Below are 19,530 nucleotides of genomic sequence, written 5' to 3'. Positions count from 1 at the left end.
CACATTGATGCCAGAGACCCAGTCATTCTCCATCCCTCACCAGTGTCGGAATCTTGCTACCAGACCTGGAAACACAGGCCTCCAAGGGGCCTGAGAGTAGATCAAGGAAGGTTTCTACATATAAAAAGGGAAGAGTCAAGAAGATGTTCTTACCACAGAGACCATACATCTTTGAAGCAAAGGTCTTGGGGCTAAGCTGCAGCTGGAACTCATTGTTTTGGGGAGTGAATGTGAAGATGTGGCCAAGGCCGTTGAATCTGATCTCATACATGATGGCACCATAGATGCTGACTTCCATGTCCCCACCCACGTAAGGGACAGAGACCAGTCTCCCATTGACTCCCACCTGCCCAAAGAAGAAAATCACTCATCAGTTGTCATATCCATAAGGAATCCTGGAATTTCATCCTCAGCTTTTCCCCGAAGTTACTAACGGTCTCACCCCATACTCAGCTCCAGTGTTTTCCGCAAACCGTGTTATCAGCAGCTCTTCTAAGACAAAGGCGTTTCCCAGAGCTTAGCAGGAGAGCAGACTGTTATCATGCTGTACACAGAGCCATGCACGGGGAACTCGAAAGCCCAGTCACTGAAGTGCACCTTGAACCCTGAGTCTCTTCGCTGTACAGGGGAGGGCAACCCCTTCAGCGCGGGCTGGGAAAGTTACTATGTTGCCAGCTCACCAGTGTCTCCCCATCACACATTACATCAAACATGCTAAGATGTATTCGCATCTCATGATAAGTGTAATTTTTGCTGTAAAAATTTTGGAAGGCTTTTTCTCCTTTTAATTTTAAAATGTTTGTCTGTGAGGCACTCATTTAACAGATGACTAGCCATGACTTTTCAGCAATTACTGTGCATGTTCAAGAAGTCTTACAACATGAGAGCCAACCTATAAGTTGTTTTCACATAATGTAATACTTATGACTTCTAACTGAACAGGTAAAGAAGTTGGCCTAATATAACCTTTTATAAACATTTAACCAGACACTTATTTAAATCGGTTTTGCAGAGGGTTTTTTCAAGCTTTGGAACCATACATTTTGTGTAGGCCCTAAATATTCCCAAAGGCCCTACCCCCTACATGAGGCACATCTTCCTTTAGAAAGCTAACAGGGCCTAGGCACTGGGCTTGTGATGCCCGCTGGGTGAACAGTGCTGACGTCAACCCCAGTTTTCACCAGTGCCAGAAACTGGCACAAACTTCACCATTCAATGCTGCCTAAAGCTGGTGCCAAACCTGGGCCCAGAACATGAGATCGCACCAGAACAAGGGAGAGGGGAACAAGCCCCTCGCGGAGGGTGGCGCTCTGCTAGCTAGAGAAGGCTAAGTCCCTAACAGGAGCATCTGCTAAAACCAGGCCCCACCAGGCCCGCGTGGCTGCCCCAAGGTTCTGCGGCTACCCCACCAAGAAGCCCACAGAAGGCGCTCTCACCTCCATGTCGCTGTGGAGCTGAACGGAGAGGCCGTTGTGTCTCACCTCGATGGATTTCACGCACACCTGCCTCGCCACAGGGCTGCACGCACCATTATGGAGAATCACCTCCAGGTCCTGCTCCGTGTTTTGAAACAGAACATATGAACAGCTGCCAGTCAGCTTGAAATTCTGTCCGTCGAAGGTCACAATGTGCTGGGTAGAGCTGCCCGTGCACACACCTGGACAGGGGAGAGCAAATGACGAGGTGACATCAGCCAGACTCCATATGAACAAAGAGGCAGTAAGTGTCACCAAGTTGCACACCAATAAACAGAGTTGAGCTGAATGGGCCCTTTGAGGTCCTATAGTTTCATTTCCTCCTTTTTACAGATTAGGAAATGGAGATTCTGGGAGGCAGAGGGCCTCAGGTAAGTCATTCAATGTTTTCCTAGAGAAGGCTTAGAAGGGCAAGTGTTACATTAAAGTAATGCGGCAAGTCAAAGAACCATATTTCAAAAAAAACTGTAATGTGCAAGCTGAATGCTCTACTCTGCCTTGGCGCAGGAAACAAAGTCAAGTTCTAGGGGTGTCATGACTCATTGAAATCATGAGGAGCTAAGCAAACCATGAGCTCACGATCTCACTGTAATGAAAGTTCACCTAAAAACACATGTGTCCTTTCTGCTGCCAAGTGACTAATGGCACAAGTGGCCATGTTGACTTGATCCCCTAAGAGATCGCATAGGAGAAATATTTCCGAAGCCAAAACAAATGGTTTGGTCTCAGCACTCCCTCCTTTGCCACTCATTCACTCACATAATCAACAAATTCTCAAGATTAAAACACCACTTGGGAATACTAATCATCTTGCACCCACGTAGGATAACTCAGTGAAAACCCTCCTGTGGAAGGCACCCCTGGCATACATGATCTGAAAGCTAACCATGGACCTCAGTGAAGTTGGAGATGAGCTTTCCAGACAAACCATAATCCCGTCTATGGTGGTGGGTCAATAAAAGTCCAAGAACTCAGAGGCAGTTCAGTGAGTCAGCGAGGCCACACTAACGCCCCTCACTCACAGAAAGGCCTGGGCATCTCCACCTGCCTCAGAGACCTGAACCTCAGCGCAGCACAGCAGCTGACAAATGATGGGTCTGGATGTACCATCTGTCAGAGCTGAGCAGCCGCTCCAAGCACTCTTCCACTTAAAATCCCCTAAGTCCCTGAGCAGCCAGTCACTTCCACGTGACCATACTGAATGCTACTGGCCTGTTGACACCAGTGCTACAAGGGATCCCAAATAATCCAGCTACGACTATTGTTAAGCCTTAAGGAATCCAGCCCCAGCTTCTAGGAGAATGTGGTAAGTCACAAGAGAAAGAAATGGTGTTAGCTCAGACTTGGCAAGTCTATGACAGTGGCTCTGCCCACCACACAATAAACTGTCACTGAGAAATGGGTACTTCAGAGCCAGAGAAACTCGGGACTGAGTTCCACCCCTTGCTTCCACCTTGACCTTGGATATAACACTTCACTTCTGTGAACATCTCTTATCTCACCTGCTTTCTTTGAACTGATAGGGAGGATTTCCAAGTATATCCAAATATATATATTTTTTAATCAAAAATGGCAAAGCTCATTTGTAAAGAAGGATAAGCCAGAAATGAATGAAACTGGTTACCCCTAAGTAATAACAGGTGGGAATGAGCAGAGAAGATGAAGGAAAGAGAAGGGTAACATTTCTGAATTCAGATGCTCCTCGACCCACAGTGAGGTTACATCCCAATAAATCCATCATGAGTTGAAAATATCGTAAGTTGAAAATGCATTTAAGGCACATAACATAATGAACCTCACAGCTTAGCCTAGCCCACCCTGCACATGCTTAGAACACTCACATTAGCCCACAGTTGCGGCCTTCCACCAGCAAAACCATGCAACACAGTGAACACGCCGCAGAGTGTCAGTGGTTTACCCTTGGGATCGTGCGGCTGCCTGAGAGCTGCAGCCCCCTGCACTGCCCGGCACCACAACAAAGCATCATACCGCACCTAGCTAGCCCGGAAGCGACCAGAATTCAGGATTTGAAGTAGTTGCTACTGACTGCTTATCACTTTCCCACCATTGTGAAGTCGAAAACCTATTAAGTCAAGTCATTGTAAGTCAAGGACCACCTGTGTACTTTTCTGTAGTGTTCTGAGGCTTAAGACTATGATAATAGTCTTCACAAACGAAAAACAAATAAATAATTAAAATCAGCTGAGATGAGGGTGCAGGAAATCCGAAATGGAGTATGAACAGAAACTCACTAAACTGACGGTGATAAACAGATAACCACACTGAGGGGAGCAGGCAGCCTAAGTAACTTCGGGGGGAATTTACTACAGAGATTCAATGAGTAGAGATAGACAGGGTTGTACACAAACATCATACTCTCCAGTTAGTGGGGCTGTTTTTCACAAAAGTATTGGTTAGCAATTCTGAAGCTACTTTTTGTGTACTCTGGGATTACACCAATATATGAGTCTATTGTGAACACTGAGAGCCAGGCTCTGACTGAGAGAGGAAGGGAGGTAGACATGTCAACAGGACGTGAGAGCCCAATTGAAAGGACTCCCTGTGGCCAAATTGGGGACCCTTTGAGCAAGAAAATAAATAATGCTAGTAATTGGTTTATCCTATAGAATAAAATAAGAACTCGTGAGTCCATATTGATAGAAATAATTAATTGAGTTAATAAATAACAGAGAAGAAAATCTCTTCCTTTTAATAGCATTGAAACTAACACATACAGAGGGGATGATGGAAGTTGAAAATCACTATTTGGCAAACACCACAGTAAGAACTGTTTCAGGCAAGTGTTGGGAACCGCCCTGCCTGGTTTCAGAAGCTGTAACCCCCATGGCTAAGGCTGAGTCAGAGACCTTGAGACCATAAGCCACTAAGGAGACAAAGCTTATCTCCCTGGCAGGGGAGCCATCTCTGCCCACTTTACTTCACCCTCCTTGGCCCTGAGCTTGACCAGATAGCCAACGATGGGTAAGATTCCTCAAGGGAGGGGTGACCTAAGACAGGCATGGTCACGAAAAAGGCCCACAGGGAAGGACTCAGGGGGCTATAGAAAAAAGGGGTGATGGACCCTCGCCCCTTGGCTTTGACATGGCCTGCGTCCTCATTCTGTCTGCATGAAGTCTCCTAATCTCTTGGCTGCCTTACTTCCCTGCCTGATTTAAGCCTGAAACAATGACAGAGGGTGGTGCAGCCCTGTGCTGGAAAGGGGTATTCCCTGGGGCAATCAGGCCTAAGAACGAATGCATAAAATCCTGTGAAACCAGCTTTGTTTATACCCTCAATTTAAATGATAAGGGTCCAAGCCTGAAATGAGTTTGTTTCCCAAAATCTTATAGCCCTTTAGCTAACTGACCCTGACTCAGAATAAGCCCTCAGAGTTCTTTGTGTGTTATCTATTGTTTGATCCTTACTGCCTGACAATGATTGATGAGCTTTAGCTGTATTCCTGCGCAAACTGAACCCAATAAAAGCCCATTGAGGAAAAGGCTCTTGGCCCTTCTCCTTTGAGAGATCGGCTACCTTTCCTCCCCAAGCAGATCATGTGTTGGTAGATTTATTCTCATCCATGGGAGGGGGGGGTGCGGGGCAGGGGGGGGCCTTGCAGGTAGAGCCCCCTCACAGGCAAGGATTATCAATGCATGCTAAACTTGGTGGGTGAAAAATAATATTTCCATAGTTTCAAAGCATCTCTGCACATGAAAATTATTAAGTGCAAGGAGGGGAAGAAAAACATTTCAGTGAAGACACCAGGTGAACACCACCTTAATCAAGTGAGAATCCTGAGCATCCCTAATAATGGGGCAAATGATAACATGTGCCTCCTCCTGATACACCAAAAACAACACTGTGTCTTCTGGGGTATGCTGGACAAAACGTGTAACCTGAATTTAACCGAAATTGAGGGACAGTCTACAAAATTACCAGCCAGAACTCTTCAAAACATCAAGGTCATAAAAATCAAAGAAACACTAAGGGATTTAAGGAGACTATGGAGACATGACAACTGAATATAACCCGTGATTCTGGGCTGAATCCCACACCTGAAAAGAAGGACGTCAGATGGACAAGTGGCAGAAACTGAGTAAGATAATAGTATTTTAGTGATGTTAATTTCCTGATTTTGATCATTTTGCTGTGATTATATAAGATACTACAGTCTGGGTGGAAGTATACAGGAATTCCTTATATATATTTTATGCAACTCTTTTGTAAGTCTGAAATTATTCTAAAGTTATAAAATGTTTTTTAAAAAATAGCCAAAATCTAGTGTTTTCATACCTAAAGCCCTTCGCTCATTTTAGGATAAAAAAGGGTCAGAGAGGCACTGATGGACCAAGTTTAAGAAGAGAGCTGCTACTGTGTTGTGAGTCTCCCATCCCCACGTGCCCCACCAGGGCCAAATGGGACACCCAGGCCCATGAGCAGGACTTGCAAGAGGCTGCTCCTAGCGATGGGTTTGTGTTCCATGCAGTAACGGAACCAGTGTCTGACGTGCACCTGAAGAATCTGAAAGAGAGAAGCTTTGGCTATTGGCCACAGGTGGCCAGGCAGCAAGAGGGAGACTTGCTCCTACTTGGGGAATTAGGTACACCCCCCTCCAACGGTGGGACGAAGGTGTGCATGAGTCCTGGGGAGAAAATGTAGGACCTACAAAAGAAATAATGGCCTGGCGTTCTTCTAAATCCGATCCCAAGAGAACTTCTGCTATGGAACAAGGAAGACCCCAAAAGAGAGAGAGCCTATGACAAGTTTAACGTAAAAAAATAAAACCAGTAATCAGGAAAAAGCAGCACCCAGCCAAAGCATATAGACTACTTCTTGCATCCCAACAGGGAGTATCAGAGGAACATGAGGGAGCCTCTTAAGAAATCAAGAGACCAGATCAGAACCAGCGGCTGCCTAAGCACCTGCCAGGCCAGAGAGTGCAAAGGCTTCTCACAGAAGCACAGTCATATAAGAACCTCCTGACCCTGCTGCACCTCCTTCCAACTCCCCTCTCTTGTGCTCCAGGCTGGGAAGTAAGCTGGCCTCACCGCTTTCCCAGAGGCAGGCAGCCCAAGCGGGGATTAGGAAGGTGTTTTAACTCTAACTCAAGGTCAAGGCTTTGATTATTACACAGGAGAAGGCATCTAATTACCAAATTGAGACTAATTTTTATGATTTAGAGGGACCATAGAACTCATTATGAATAAACAGAAGTCACATGAGGTCTGGTGGAGTTCTTATCCAGTCCAGGGAGAAAAGTTATCCCGCTACATAAATTCTGAAGGGAGAGCGAGAACAAAACACTGTTTCTATTGCATCCTACCAGCATGTCTGTTCAACATAATAATTACAATCTATCCACTGCTGCATAGGGATTATCATAAGCAGCCATTCTCCCAACCAGGAGACGGAGGACTACCCACCCCCATGGACGAAAGCTCTCCACAGGCTTGTATGAGATGGAGTTGAAGATGTCCTCCTCTTAAACCCGGCCACTGTGATGACAAACTATTTGCACCCACCTCTGCTACAGCTACAGGGGTGATTGGGGTTTTCTGGGAGCATCTCTCTCACTATGGCACTTCCACTGCATAGATTCCTAAAGGCTCCCAACAGCCAAGCTGAGCACTGACCTCAGAAAGTCAGTTCTTGCTTCTGGTTATGCGTAACCTGAGAAGTGCCCTCCAAAGACACAGGCAGAGAACAGGGGTTCCTAGGACTGAACGCACACATGTCCAGAGGACACAGGAGGGAGGGGACGGGGGTGAAGGTGGCACTGCGCATGTGGTGAGGAGGGAAAGGGTGCCTATGGGCCAGTCAGCTTCTGGTCTACCTCTCTGCACAGTCCAGCTAAAAGCACTGCCCCTTTAACACTGTCTAGGCTGGTGAAGCCAGGGACTCACAGGGGCAGGCCCAGCGGCAGCCACAGGTCTCCTCCACTCTGATAGGGGCCTGGCTGTGGGGGCAGGAAGGCCTTGGCCCCCGATCACAGTTGACCCGATGACTGTTCAGCAGGGTCTGGCCATCTGGCAGGCAAGTCACTGTGTGGCACTGATCTGGCAAGGTCCAGACGTCCCCAGGCTGCAGAAGGAAGAACCAGATTTAGGCAGGACATGGGATGAGGCACTCCAACTGTAAGCCCATCTACAGGACTTGGACATAGGCCTAAATGACAAGGAGTCAGGATACAGAAGATAAGATTCTCAGGTGGACCTGCCCTCACCTCCCCATGAAAAACAGGCAGTAATGATAAAAAGTAGAATTGTACCAAGACCATAAGAAGGAAAGAAAAGTTAACAAGGAGGAACAAGGGCTCAAAATATACACTTCTGATTTTTCTTAGAAAGTCAACAGAAAGGAACTTACCCTCTTCTCATTCCCATCCTCATCCATGCAAACTCTAACGAACCCTGAAACAGATAAAAACGAGATCTGAGTTCCCACCTATTACCCAGAAATTCTAAGCCATTCACAATGCATGCTTGGGCTACCCGGGCTAGTTCTTGAAGTCAACTTAACTCTGAGAAGAATCTGAGTGAAGTTAACAGTGAGGGTGTGGGTATGCCAGATAAGAGGCAGGATCCCATGGTTCTTCAGGGTGGCTTTGTGATTATTTCTAATTGTGTTGCTAGCAATAATGATAACAGGGCAATAACTATGGTTCATAAAGCTTTTTCACGGTCAGTATCTCCTTTTCCTCTTTGGTAGTTCGGTGCCTTATAGGGGGAATAGGGAGGAAGTGAGGCAAGATTCTGAAAACTTCAAAGAGATCTGGAAAATTCCTACCAGGAAGAAGAAGGCAATAACTCTGTCGTAGGTTTTGACTCATTGCTAATTACATTAGGAAAACATATCAAACCAGGTAAAAGAAATCATATGTGGTTAAAGGAAGGTTTCTAACCTTAAGCCCACTTAAACTATGGTGCTTTGATCTTCTATTCTATGCTATTGCATTTCCAAAGCCCTATATATTCTTGCTGAGAGGGAGTACAGGGCATGGGGTAGAAGACCAACACCTGCAGGATGTTGAGATTTCCTGTCCTCTCTTCCACTTCTTTATCCAAGATCCCCGTGTACAATTAAGCATGGGCTTTTTCTGCTACAGTATGAATGGGCACTTAGAATGGGAAGAGAGCTATATGTAGAGAGCTTTCTTATAGCCCCCTGGAGGTTAGTACCACAAACTTTCCGTGCACAGAAACTTAAAGGTCCTGGTCTATATAACAATCTTTATTCAAGGGCAAATCTTGTGCATGGACACCCTCGGGTCTCTGAAGTAGGTTTTGTTGTCTTTGTTTTTGTTTTTTTGAGGAAGGAAGAAAATATTACAAGACTCACCAGAGCACAGCTTGTGGAAGAAGGAATTGCCCAGAGTGACCATGGTGAGGTCTTCAATTCGCTGGAGCCTCAACACATTGGAGCTGGCATCTGGGCCTGCTAAGATTCTCAGCTGGGCTGTGTCATACCGATCCCCAATTCCAATGGGGAACACTGTCACGCCTAGAGTTAGCAGAGGAACAAGAAAGGGTCTCTGTCAACCAGGTTTGGTCAGGTGGGCGCAAAATGGACTAGCCTGAAGCTACACCTGTTGGGAACTTCCCTGCCTGGTTTCAGAAGCTGTAACCCCCATGGCTAAAGCTGAGTCAGAGACCTTGGGACCATAAGCCACTAAGGAGACAAAGCTTATCTCCCTGGCAGGGGCACCACCTCTGCCCCTTTTGCTTCACCCTGCTTGGCCCCAAGCCTGACTGGTTAGCCAATGACGGGTAAGATTCCTCAAGGGAGGGATGACCTAAGACAGGCAAGGTCACATAGAGGCCCTCAGGGAAGGACTTGGGGGGCTATAGAAAAAGGTGGTGATGGACCCTCACCCCTTGGCTTTGACATAGCCTGAGTCCTTATTCTACCTGCAAGAAGTCCCCTAATCTCTTGGCTGCCTTACTTCCCCTGCCTGACTTAAGCCTGAAACAATGACAGAGGGTGGTGCAGCCCTGTGCTGGAAAGGGTGGATTCCCCAGGGCAATCAGGCCTAAGACAGAATGCATAAAATCCTGTGAACACTTCTTCGCTAAGAATGCCCTCAGTTTTCTGACAAGGGTCCAAGCATGAAATGAGTTTGTTTCCCAAAGTTTTATAGCCCTTTAGCTAACTGACCCTGACTCAGAATAAGCCCTCAGAGTTCTTTGTTATCTATTGTTTGATCTTTACTGCCTGACAATGATTGATGAGTTTTACCTGTATTCCTGTGCAAATTGAACCCAATAAAAGCCCACTGAGGAACAAGCACCTGGCCCTTCTCCTTTGAGAGATGGGCCACATTTCCTCCCCAAGCAGATCCTGTCTTGGTAGACTTATTCTCATCCGTGATGGCCGGGGCGGGGGGGAGGGGGAGCGGGGGAGGCCCTGCCGGCAGAGCCCCCCCACATACACCCTGTATCTGTCTAGAGCCTCATGTTTTCCAGACAGGTCATGTACACATGCCCCATGAGGAAGATATTTGTCAGTCCCCAAATGTCAATGAGCTCATACTCGGTGTCAGGCACTATTCTAAGCAATGGGGATGCCGTGAACCAAGCAGATGAAGTCCCTGTCCTCATGGAGCTTACACTGGAGACAGACAGACAACAAACACACAAAGAAGTAAATACCTAGTATTGATATTTCATATGTGAATAGTGCTTAGAAAAAAAACAAAATGGAGTACGGGAGTGCTCATGGGCAGAAGTGGGAGTTATTGCTTCATACAAGGTAGTTCTCCTTGTGTTCAGTAAAGAGAGGGCATTTGAGTAAAGGCCTGAAGTCAGGATGGAAGGAGACAAGAGGATATCCCAAGCAGAGAGAACATGGAGTGCAAAGGCCCCAGAGCAGAAGTGTGATGCACGCCCCAGGGTGGTGGGAGCAGAGCAAACAGGAGAGGGCGTGGGGCACAGATCACGCAAAGCTTCCTAGGCCACGGTAAGGACTTAATGCGTTCTCTGAGTGAAATGGGAAGCCAGCCAAGACTTGGGAGCAGAGGAGTGACATGAGCTGCAGGGTCACTACAGCTGCTGTGTTGAATATGAACCACAGGGAACAAGGGTGGATAGCTGGGCTCCATCTAGACAGACATGACAATAATATCACAATAATCCAGTGAGAGAGGGTGGGGGCTTGGATCGGGTGGCGTGGTAGAGGTAGCATGGCATGGTGGGGTCCTCAATATATTTTGAAGATGGAGCTATCGTTCGCCAGTGGATTCGATGGAGGCACGAGAGAAAAAGAGGAATCATGGATGCTGAGGTTTGGGACCTGAACGACGACAAGAACGGAATTGCCCTTTTTTAATAAAAGATGGGAAAGATTGTGGGAGGAGGAGATCTGGGTGACAAGGTCAGGAATTCGATTTATATTGACTTGCCTGCTGGAGCAGAGAGGCGGAGTTGAAGTGAGAGATCCAGGCTAGAGGTGGGAATTTCAAAGTAGTGGTATGTAAATGACCCTGAATGAGACCACCCAGAGGGTGTGTGTAAGAAGAGAAGGAAAAATGTCACAGAGCTGAGCAGCGAGTATGTACATGCACAGATGACACAAACGTAAGCAAGATTTTGCCCTTGCCTTCAAAGAACCACCAGTTTGTGCAGGAAACAGATATGCAACAACAACAAGTACAACGTGGTTTGCACATTTTGAGCAGTTCAGATGCGGTACAGAAAGTGGAGTGACTAAGTCACAGGAAGACATCAGGGAAAGGACAACTCCGGAACAAGGTCTAAACGACGAACAATTCTCCAGGTGGCCACAGGAGGGCTTAACACCACCCCCTCACCCGGCCCTCCCTCAGCACCACACCACCTGTCTGGGCTCACATTCTGTTGACATTCGCACACAAATTCTTACGGGACACCAGGGACACCTGTATTGTCCCCTTCCTAAAGCAGCAGCCTTTGTCTCTTGTCCGTCCTGCACCCCCAAACCCATCAGGCTGGTGCTGGAAAGGGCTCTGAATGCCTGAAGGTTCCTGGTGGTTCTCAAGGCCCCGTAATGAATCCCCCTGGCCTCAGACATGTGAAAGACCAAGATACCACTTTAGAAAGGAAAAGTGTGAGGTATGACCCACCCTTGGACACGAAGGAAAAATATGCAGCAATTTATTAAAGGTTAAAATCTAAAGAATGCAGACAAATGACTGATAAACAGAAAATTACTACTTACTTGGTTTCCAAACAACACAAAGATTGGACAATTTCCTGCTGTTTGAAACCAAGCCCCATGTGGGCGCTGAGCATTTAAATCAGCCAGGACTCCTGAAAATAACACCTTCCCAAGCCCAGTCCTCTAGCAGTTTCACAGTCTCAGGACTGTCTGCTGGACACTTACGGTTGGATCTGGCGGCATCGGCTGCTGCAGCCACCGAATCCGTGGAGACGTCCGTGACCAGGATGACCACTGCCTTAGAGGCCCCAGGCCTGCCACCGTGGACTTCTGAAGTGATGTATCGCACAGCAAAGCCCAAAGCATCCCCTGAGGGTGGAGAACAGACCATACCAAGTCAGTCCTGACTGCGGGAATTGGGGTTTCTGAAGCCAGCTGGGTATCCTGTCTCTGGGCAGATCTATGGGCCACCAAAACGGGATGATTCAGAGACTCGGAGCATTTCACACACAGGTGAGATCTGGACGAGACCTGAAAGAGCATCTAGGCCCTCACTGTACAGGAAAGAAAACTAAGGTCAAGGTCACTCGTCACGTATGCCGAGAATGAGGATCAGACTCAACCCCTGCATCCCGGCCCATGGCCCCACGTTACCAATTTTGCTGGGGCCTCCCTCCTGCTGTATGTAGTCCACGAGGCCCATCAGGTAGGACTTATCCTGGGCCACGTTCCACGGCACATCAACGGTGGTGATGCTTCCGTACTGCAGCACCGACACCTGTGTGAGCTGAGGCCCTGAGGGGAAAGAGAACACAGAAGAGCGCTTTGGAGCAGGCGGGGCCCCAGAAAGAGCCCCTGTCCGACCTGCTCCTTCAGGTCACTACTCACCTATGTTGGCTTTTGAAATGAAAGCCTTGGTGAAACTCTTCATTTCGTCAAAGTGAGAAGCTGGAGAGCCGGAGGAGCCGTCCAGGAGGAGGACCACATCCAGGGGCTGGCTGCAGTCTGCAACGAGAGCAGGGAGGTGAACACCCAGCACCAGCAAGGCACAGACCACTGTAGCTGACGGCCGCATTCAACGGCAGACGCGCAGAGTGCCCCCGGCCACAAGGCACCATCCAGGGCAGCTGTCACGGTTGGTCCTGCAGTGTGGCACAATGGGCCACAGAAGAGGGAAGGGCCCAGGTTTGGAGGCATGGGGAAGACTCCAGTGCCACACAAAGGAAACTTAAATGCTTCCTGATGAAAGCAAGAGGCATCTGCTCCCTTGGTAAGAGGAGGCGGGAATTCTTCTAGAATTGAGAGAGACACAGCAGCAGCCAGACAGGGAGACGGCAAAGGGAAATGGAGCGGCAGCAAATCCCTGGAAGATGAGCTGGCGTGTCCTCAGGTCTTATGTGCAGGTAAGCGCTATAAAGTGTCCTGTTATAAATGCCTAGAGCTCACGCTAACACGGTTGGAACACAGCTGTGATCGTAGTGACGGAACAACTCTGGCCTACACACCATTCTGAGACTGATAAGATGATGCTATTACTGTTCTCCCCTGCAGAAATATCACAAGATTCTAAATAAGCCTGTGGCTCTGATTCAAACAAGAACAAAGAAGCAAAGGCACTGATACCGAGTGTGAGAATTTATTCTGCGATGCTCCCAAACACACCAAATAAGGAAGTTCAAGAACGAGGAATTGATTAGACAGCAGTACCCATTAGGAAATTAAGAAAGCAACAATCATAGCAGAAGTAGCAATTTTTGAGGACTTGCTATGTGGTGGGAATTATTCTAAACATTTTTCAAATAAGTCCTATATTATTATCCCCATTTTATAGCGGGACTGATATACACAGAAGTACTTACCCAAAATGATTACCAAAAAAAAATTGCCCAAAACTACCCAGTGAGTAAGTGGCAGAGGTGAGATTAGAACCGAGGCAGCCTGGTGATAGACTCTGAGGACTTAACCTGTTACCTGTCACCTAATTTCCTGGCCTGGCCCCCCAAGAATGTCAGCTACTTAGAATAACTGTATCCATCCAGTGTGGTCATACAGCTGACAGTCACTGAATTCAGCAGGTTACCTCCAGGGCAGGGACTGGGATTGGATGGGATGAGGCTGTGTGATAAACACATATTCTTTACTCCATATCTTTGGTATTATTTAAATTTTAACAGTAGACTTGCATCGCCTTCGAATTTACAAGAAAAGATCCTCCCCAGTAAAGGATCAGAGATGCATCTCCCTGCCTGGGAGGTGAGGACACAGGCACTCTGAAGCAGGATGTGACTGAAGGCACAAAGCAGGGGAATTCGGAATTAGAACCCAGGAGCCACATCTCTGCCAAGGCCACCCACCGCCTGGCACCTGTGCAAGGCGCCCACATACCTGGGGCAGGGGCGAGGGTGGGGATCTGCAGCCCCTCTCCGGAACAGCACCTCTGCAGCACCAGGTCGGGAGCCTCCCTGGGGAGCGTCTCAAAGTCCTGGATCAGGATGGGGGCGTTGGGCCAGCCCATCCTCTCCAGCTCCGGCACATTGGCATGAGGGCCCACTCCAATGGGCACCACCTGGATGTCTCCGGGCATCCGCTTGATCACATCAGAGGCGGGGTTCCCCGTGACCATGTAGACCAGGTTAGGTGCCTGCTCCCGGTCCCCCTGGCTGGCCGAGAAGCTGTGCTCGGACACGTACTGCAGGGCCAGCCCCGTGTTGGTGCTGTTGCCGCCCTGGTAGCGGATCTCGCGCACCCGCCGCAGGACGTCCCCCTTGGACTGGGTCTCACGGAAGGTGGCCTCCACGGTCACCGTGTATGAGTACTGCAGCACCGTGATGTGGATGGCGTCCTGGCCCACGTCCATCCGCTGGATCACCTCCTCCATGAACTCCCTGCTCCTGTTGAAGTTGGCCTCACCAATCTGGTCCGACCCTTCCAGAACAAACACCACATCCAGAACCATGGAGTTCCTCTTGGGCCCCAGGGACGAAACCTCCAGGTGCTCTGGACCCACAGTGACTCGTGCCACAGGAGGGGGTTGAGTAGGTGCCGGCACGTCAGGAGCAAGGTCACAGAGGTAGCTGATAATCTCGTCCCTTCGCTGCTCTAGCTCGTCCACACTGCTGAGCACAAAGGCCTTGTTCTCAGGGGCCTGCTTCTCGATGAGGTGGATCTGCCTGAGGTTCACGTGTGGCCCAATACCCACTGGGACCACGGTGACTTTCTTCTTCTTCAGGCCCTGGACGTAACGGGCCAAGTTCCGGGCCATCCTCTGGGGCTCCTGGCTGGCCGTCAGGAGCAGGGCAATGCGGGAGGCCTCGGGGCGGTCGACCTTGCTGAAGATTTGGAAGAGCGTGTACTTGAGGACCTCAGTGGCGGAGGCCACCGTGCTGCCCGCATACTTCACCTGGCTGGCGATGCGCCGCAGCTCGGAGGGCCGCTTCCGGTCCCGGAGCTGGATGTAGGAGTGGGAGCCCTCATGGTACTCCACCAGGGCCACACGGATACGCTTCTGGGAGATGTGCAGGCGCTCCATCATGTTCACCACGAAGACCTTCAGCACCTCGAACTCGGCCTCGGACAGCTTGGAGGAGCCGTCCAGCAGGAAGACCAGGTCCAGCAGCTTGCTGCAGTAGAAGTCGTGCAGCGGCGGCTCCGGGGTGTCTTCCACATACGGGGTGGTGGGGCTGACCGGGACCTCGGTGGGGGGCACCTCTAGGCCTCCGGGTTCCCTGCAGGCCTCACAGGTGAGGTTGATGCCATCACAGTGACTGCGAAAGGAAGAGAAACGGAGAGGGTTCTGGAAGAAGCGCCGAGCACTTCTCAGCCCTACTCAGAACCACAGCACAGATTTCCATATACCTGCGGCCCTGGCCCACCAGAAACGTAGAGCTCCCACGGGTCACTGTGCATCCACATGAGGCATCATTTCTTAACATATGTCTCCAAATAGCATCCCCCCCCTCCACACACACACATACACACACTAAAAGCTTCCCTTAACTCTACAAACCAAAGCTTTAACCTGTACTAGACCCTGAAAAAGAATCTTTCTTGCTTCCAGGCCATCCACACAACCATTGAATGTTGTGTTTTTTTCCAACCTGTATCTCTAGCAATATAAATATTTAATCACAACCCAAGCCTTCTGCCAAGTAACTCCAAAGGCAAATACTGCTCTAACGTGCTGACGCTGACCAGGACTTGTAAATGTTCTACTGAAGACCAATGCTTTACAGTACTTATTACAACTGAACATAAAATGTATGAATTTTGTACTGTGCTTAATATGTTGGGCCTTCAGGAAGAGAGGAAAAACTGGACTAAAAACATTTTTGGAAAGATGAATAAAGATTCAAAATCCCAGCTTTAGCTAGCAGAGCAAAGCACTTGGGAGTAGTATGCGGGGGTCTCCAAGATGTCAGACAGGGGCGAGTTGGTGGCTCGTTCATTCATTCCTCCAGGGGACGCATGGGGAGTGCCGATCACACGCCAGGAACCAGCCAGGCCCTGCCCCAGCCCCAAGCACCTACCATGCATGAGTCTTTAGCAGAGCAGCTGCCCCTGACACAAATCCCTACACTACCAGCCCAAACTTCTAGTCTCTTCAGCTCACTCCTCCCTTTCACCAGGGGGCTGGAAAGTGGCAGGCTATGCCAGAGCCCCAGCCAAATCCAGGCTAGGACCTTCTCTTACACGAACTCTTGGCCTTTGAGGCAACTAGCCTTCAGCAACCCCAGGCAGGCCAAGTGGGCAGCAGCGTCCTGAGCCCTGGAAAGTGTGCCCGGTGGAAGCGTGCTTCCAGGCGAAGTTTGAGGCTGCTTTGCAACTCCTGCCCACACCGGTTTGCCTCTGCAATATGTGCTCTGTGTGCCAGCAGAGAGGTAGGGCGACGACTCTGCACCCCTCCGTCCTGTGGCTCAGCGCCCTGTGCCAACCTTGGACTCACTCTTTGCTCTCCACAGTCCTCATTTCAGCACAGGGAGCGTGGACAGGCAGGGTCTTACTGGGAAGTTAATTCCCACTTCCTCGTGGCCCACACAATTTATTGCTTCAATCTTTGTTAACAGTGCGTGAGTGAGTGACATACTTTCTAGTTTCCTGTGTTTGCTAGCAAACTCACCCCGGGCAGTGCTCACTGTGTTTATACAGATGGCTGCGGCGGGATCTGACTCTGGCAGCTGTGGCCGCAGCCCCTTCCCCCGTGAATTTAAGTTCTCAAGTTTTAAGTTCACATAAGAAGGGGTATTGAATACATTGACATCCAAATGCATGTTCCTTGCTTAGGAGCAGGACTTCAGAAAGCTCAGGGTTCACACTGGAGACTCGTCCCCCCTCCCCAAACTCCCCTGTTCCCAGAGGCAATCAGGCGATCGGTGAGAGAACCCAGGGAACAGCGCTGAGTGTCTTCCCTCCCCCTTACAAAGCCCTGGCTGGGACTTTGATTGTGGCCCAAAGGTACACTGAGGGCTCAGCGCTGTGTCTCACTTTGCTCTCCTGCATCCCCACCTCCAGTAAAAAAAAGAAACCTGGCTTTCACAGATGAGTCCCAGACTAGATGTGACCTCCAGGAGCAATAAGAGACCTCACTCATCCTTCAGCAAGAAGAGGTTAAGAAGCCTAACTGTTCTCTTAGGGGAGATTTTTCTGGCTCTGGCTGGTGTGGCTCAGCTGATTAAGCACCCGCCTGCGAACCATAAGGGTCCCTGGTTCGATTCCCAGTCAGGGCATATGCCTGGTTGCAGCCAGGTCCCCAGTAGGGGGAGCGTGAGTCAATCACACATTGAAGTTTCTCTCTCTCTTTCTCCCTCCCTTCCCCTCTCTAAAAATAAATAAATAAAATCTTTTTTAAAAATGAGATGTTTTCTGGAGAAACAACCTAGTCTGTTCTTAAAGAGAGGGAAACAAACTAAACAAAAACTTACTCTCAACTCGCATGGTGAGAAAGTTTTCCCAAAACCCACCCCTCTGAGCAGACCCCCAGAGAAGACAGTAAAACTCATACTTCAAACCACCAGGTTTTACCAAATCTGGCAGTGCTTTGGGTCACTGGGGTTCAAGGTGATCTTCTTTCCGGAGGCTAAGCGCCGGCCGGACACCTCACACACGGGGCAGTCCTCCACGTCAACACAGGTCTGCAGAAGCTCATCCAGGATCTTCCCTGCGTGACAGACCTCCCGTTAGGAGCCACAGCTCTCACCTCTTCCGCAAGGAAGACTTACTTTCCACTAAGGGGACCTGTCCCAGAAGCCAGCTCTGCCTGCCTCCCCAGAGTCACCCCCGCTCTGAGGGAACAACCTTCATTCTCTGCGAGACCTGATTCCCCTCCTGCAGAATTGGGGGGGGGGGCATCACCCTCCCTTGCTGCCCCCAAGCCTCAGATCGAATGAAATCTTGTCTCTTCTGAGGGCCTTTTTTGTTCCACCAAAGAATGATTTGGTAACTCTACAGTCTGTGCCCCCACTACAGCGGCCAGTAACCACATGCAGCTAGATTTAAACTTAAATCAACACTAAATGCAATTGGAAGTTAAGTCCCACAGACACACAAGCTACATTTCAATCGAACTCCCCCATCCTCGCGGCAAGTTCGGCCAGCACTGCTGCTCTAGGAGATGATCCTATGAACAAGCACCAGAAGCATCGTCCATGAGCTCAACCGACGAAAGTCTCAGCTGGCCAGGCTTTGATGGAACGACCCAGGGAAACAGAACCCAGGGTTATAGAGTCGGGGACGGGGCACCACTGGGCCAGGCTGAGATGACATAGGACAAGGAACTGCCTTTCCTGGCAACCGGTCCCATCCCTGCAGCCCACCCCGACCCGGGGCAGGGGGCTGACCTGGAGGGCAGTGGGCGTGGCAGCCCTCCACACACTGCACAGGGCAGGCCAGGGGCTCCGGGTGCTGGCACGTGGTGGGGCAGGCTGGCGCACAGCTGTTGTAGCGCCACTCGCACTCGTACCCATTCTCCCGCAGGTTCCTCTCCTCGCAGCTCTGGGCTGTGTGGACGGAAGACACGGGCGTGACCGTCAGAGCACAGGCTGTCCTGGGCAACCTGAGGGGCGGGCGCTGAGCAAGGCCCCGAGCAGATGGTGGCGAGACAGTGGCGGTGAGGGCACTGGGCAGGGTTTGGGGGGTGCGGGTGACGAGCAGACTGGGAAACTGAGGAACTCCGGGAGCCACCAGTGGTAGAGGCTTCTGGACTCATGAAGCACCTAAACCGGGAACCTCCTGGTTCTGAATCAGTGTTCCACGTGAAAACAACCCGCTGCTCACACCCGAGGAAGGAAGCCCCACACAAATGGAGGAGTCAGACACTCCGACACGATAGTGTCCGATTAAAGGTAATATATTCACTGCCCTCTTCTTTGCATTGCTGTTCCCTCTCCTCCCTCCGCCAGAACTTCTCCACAAAAAGGGTCTCTACATAGTAATGTCTTTGCTCCCTGTTCCCTGTCCCTCCTCACTCACATCAGTGTCTTACCCCCTCTTGCACTCTGCCATCTGTCCCCATACTAGAGCTCTTCCTTCTCTCCCATGAAGGTGTCACCCTGCACCCCCTATAAGGTCTTAAGTGTAGGTGCACGAGGGTTGAGGGGAGACCCTGAGGGACATCGAGACTCACGACACAGTGTGGCTGTCCTCCAGGTCACCACCTTGCCATGTTGGGCACACAGGTGAGCGTAGGCAGCAATCGTGTCACAGAAGCAGGCACAGTCCCCGATGGACTCGCAGGAGCAGGTGTCATAGATGCAAACATCCAGGAACGGCTCGGGGTCCACCTGCAAGGGAGCCTCAGTGTGGCCTGGGCCTGGGACCAGACTTAGGCCCTCTGGCTCTCGGTCTCGGTGGGAGCATTCTGGGGGTCAGAGTAGGGAAAGGGGGCTCCAGTGACACACACTGGTCTCTCTCCTTCCTTGCCTCCATCCAG

General features: G+C 49.9%; 1 protein-coding gene across 2 annotated transcripts in view; it reads right to left on the bottom strand.

The window, feature by feature from the left end:
- The window catches only part of VWF (von Willebrand factor), a 120,827-nt gene that overhangs the window by 31,138 nt on the left and 70,159 nt on the right, over nucleotides 1–19,530 (bottom strand). For both annotated transcript variants that reach the window (XM_024579257.4, XM_045186894.2), the window contains 12 exons: nucleotides 19,225–19,381; nucleotides 18,440–18,598; nucleotides 17,625–17,760; nucleotides 13,992–15,370; nucleotides 12,495–12,611; nucleotides 12,261–12,401; nucleotides 11,832–11,975; nucleotides 8,814–8,975; nucleotides 7,842–7,885; nucleotides 7,379–7,556; nucleotides 1,437–1,657; nucleotides 154–346 (listed from right to left, as the gene is read on the bottom strand). In XM_024579257.4, coding sequence (XP_024435025.2) covers nucleotides 154–346; nucleotides 1,437–1,657; nucleotides 7,379–7,556; nucleotides 7,842–7,885; nucleotides 8,814–8,975; nucleotides 11,832–11,975; nucleotides 12,261–12,401; nucleotides 12,495–12,611; nucleotides 13,992–15,370; nucleotides 17,625–17,760; nucleotides 18,440–18,598; nucleotides 19,225–19,381 — 3,031 coding nt within the window. The remainder of the gene's footprint in view (nucleotides 1–153; nucleotides 347–1,436; nucleotides 1,658–7,378; nucleotides 7,557–7,841; nucleotides 7,886–8,813; nucleotides 8,976–11,831; nucleotides 11,976–12,260; nucleotides 12,402–12,494; nucleotides 12,612–13,991; nucleotides 15,371–17,624; nucleotides 17,761–18,439; nucleotides 18,599–19,224; nucleotides 19,382–19,530) is intronic.

Source organism: Desmodus rotundus, chromosome 3, assembly GCF_022682495.2.
Source record: "Desmodus rotundus isolate HL8 chromosome 3, HLdesRot8A.1, whole genome shotgun sequence".
Taxonomy (NCBI): Eukaryota; Metazoa; Chordata; class Mammalia; order Chiroptera; family Phyllostomidae; genus Desmodus; species Desmodus rotundus.
The sequence above is the reverse complement of the archived record's forward strand: the minus strand, read 5'-3'. Positions and strand labels throughout refer to the sequence as shown.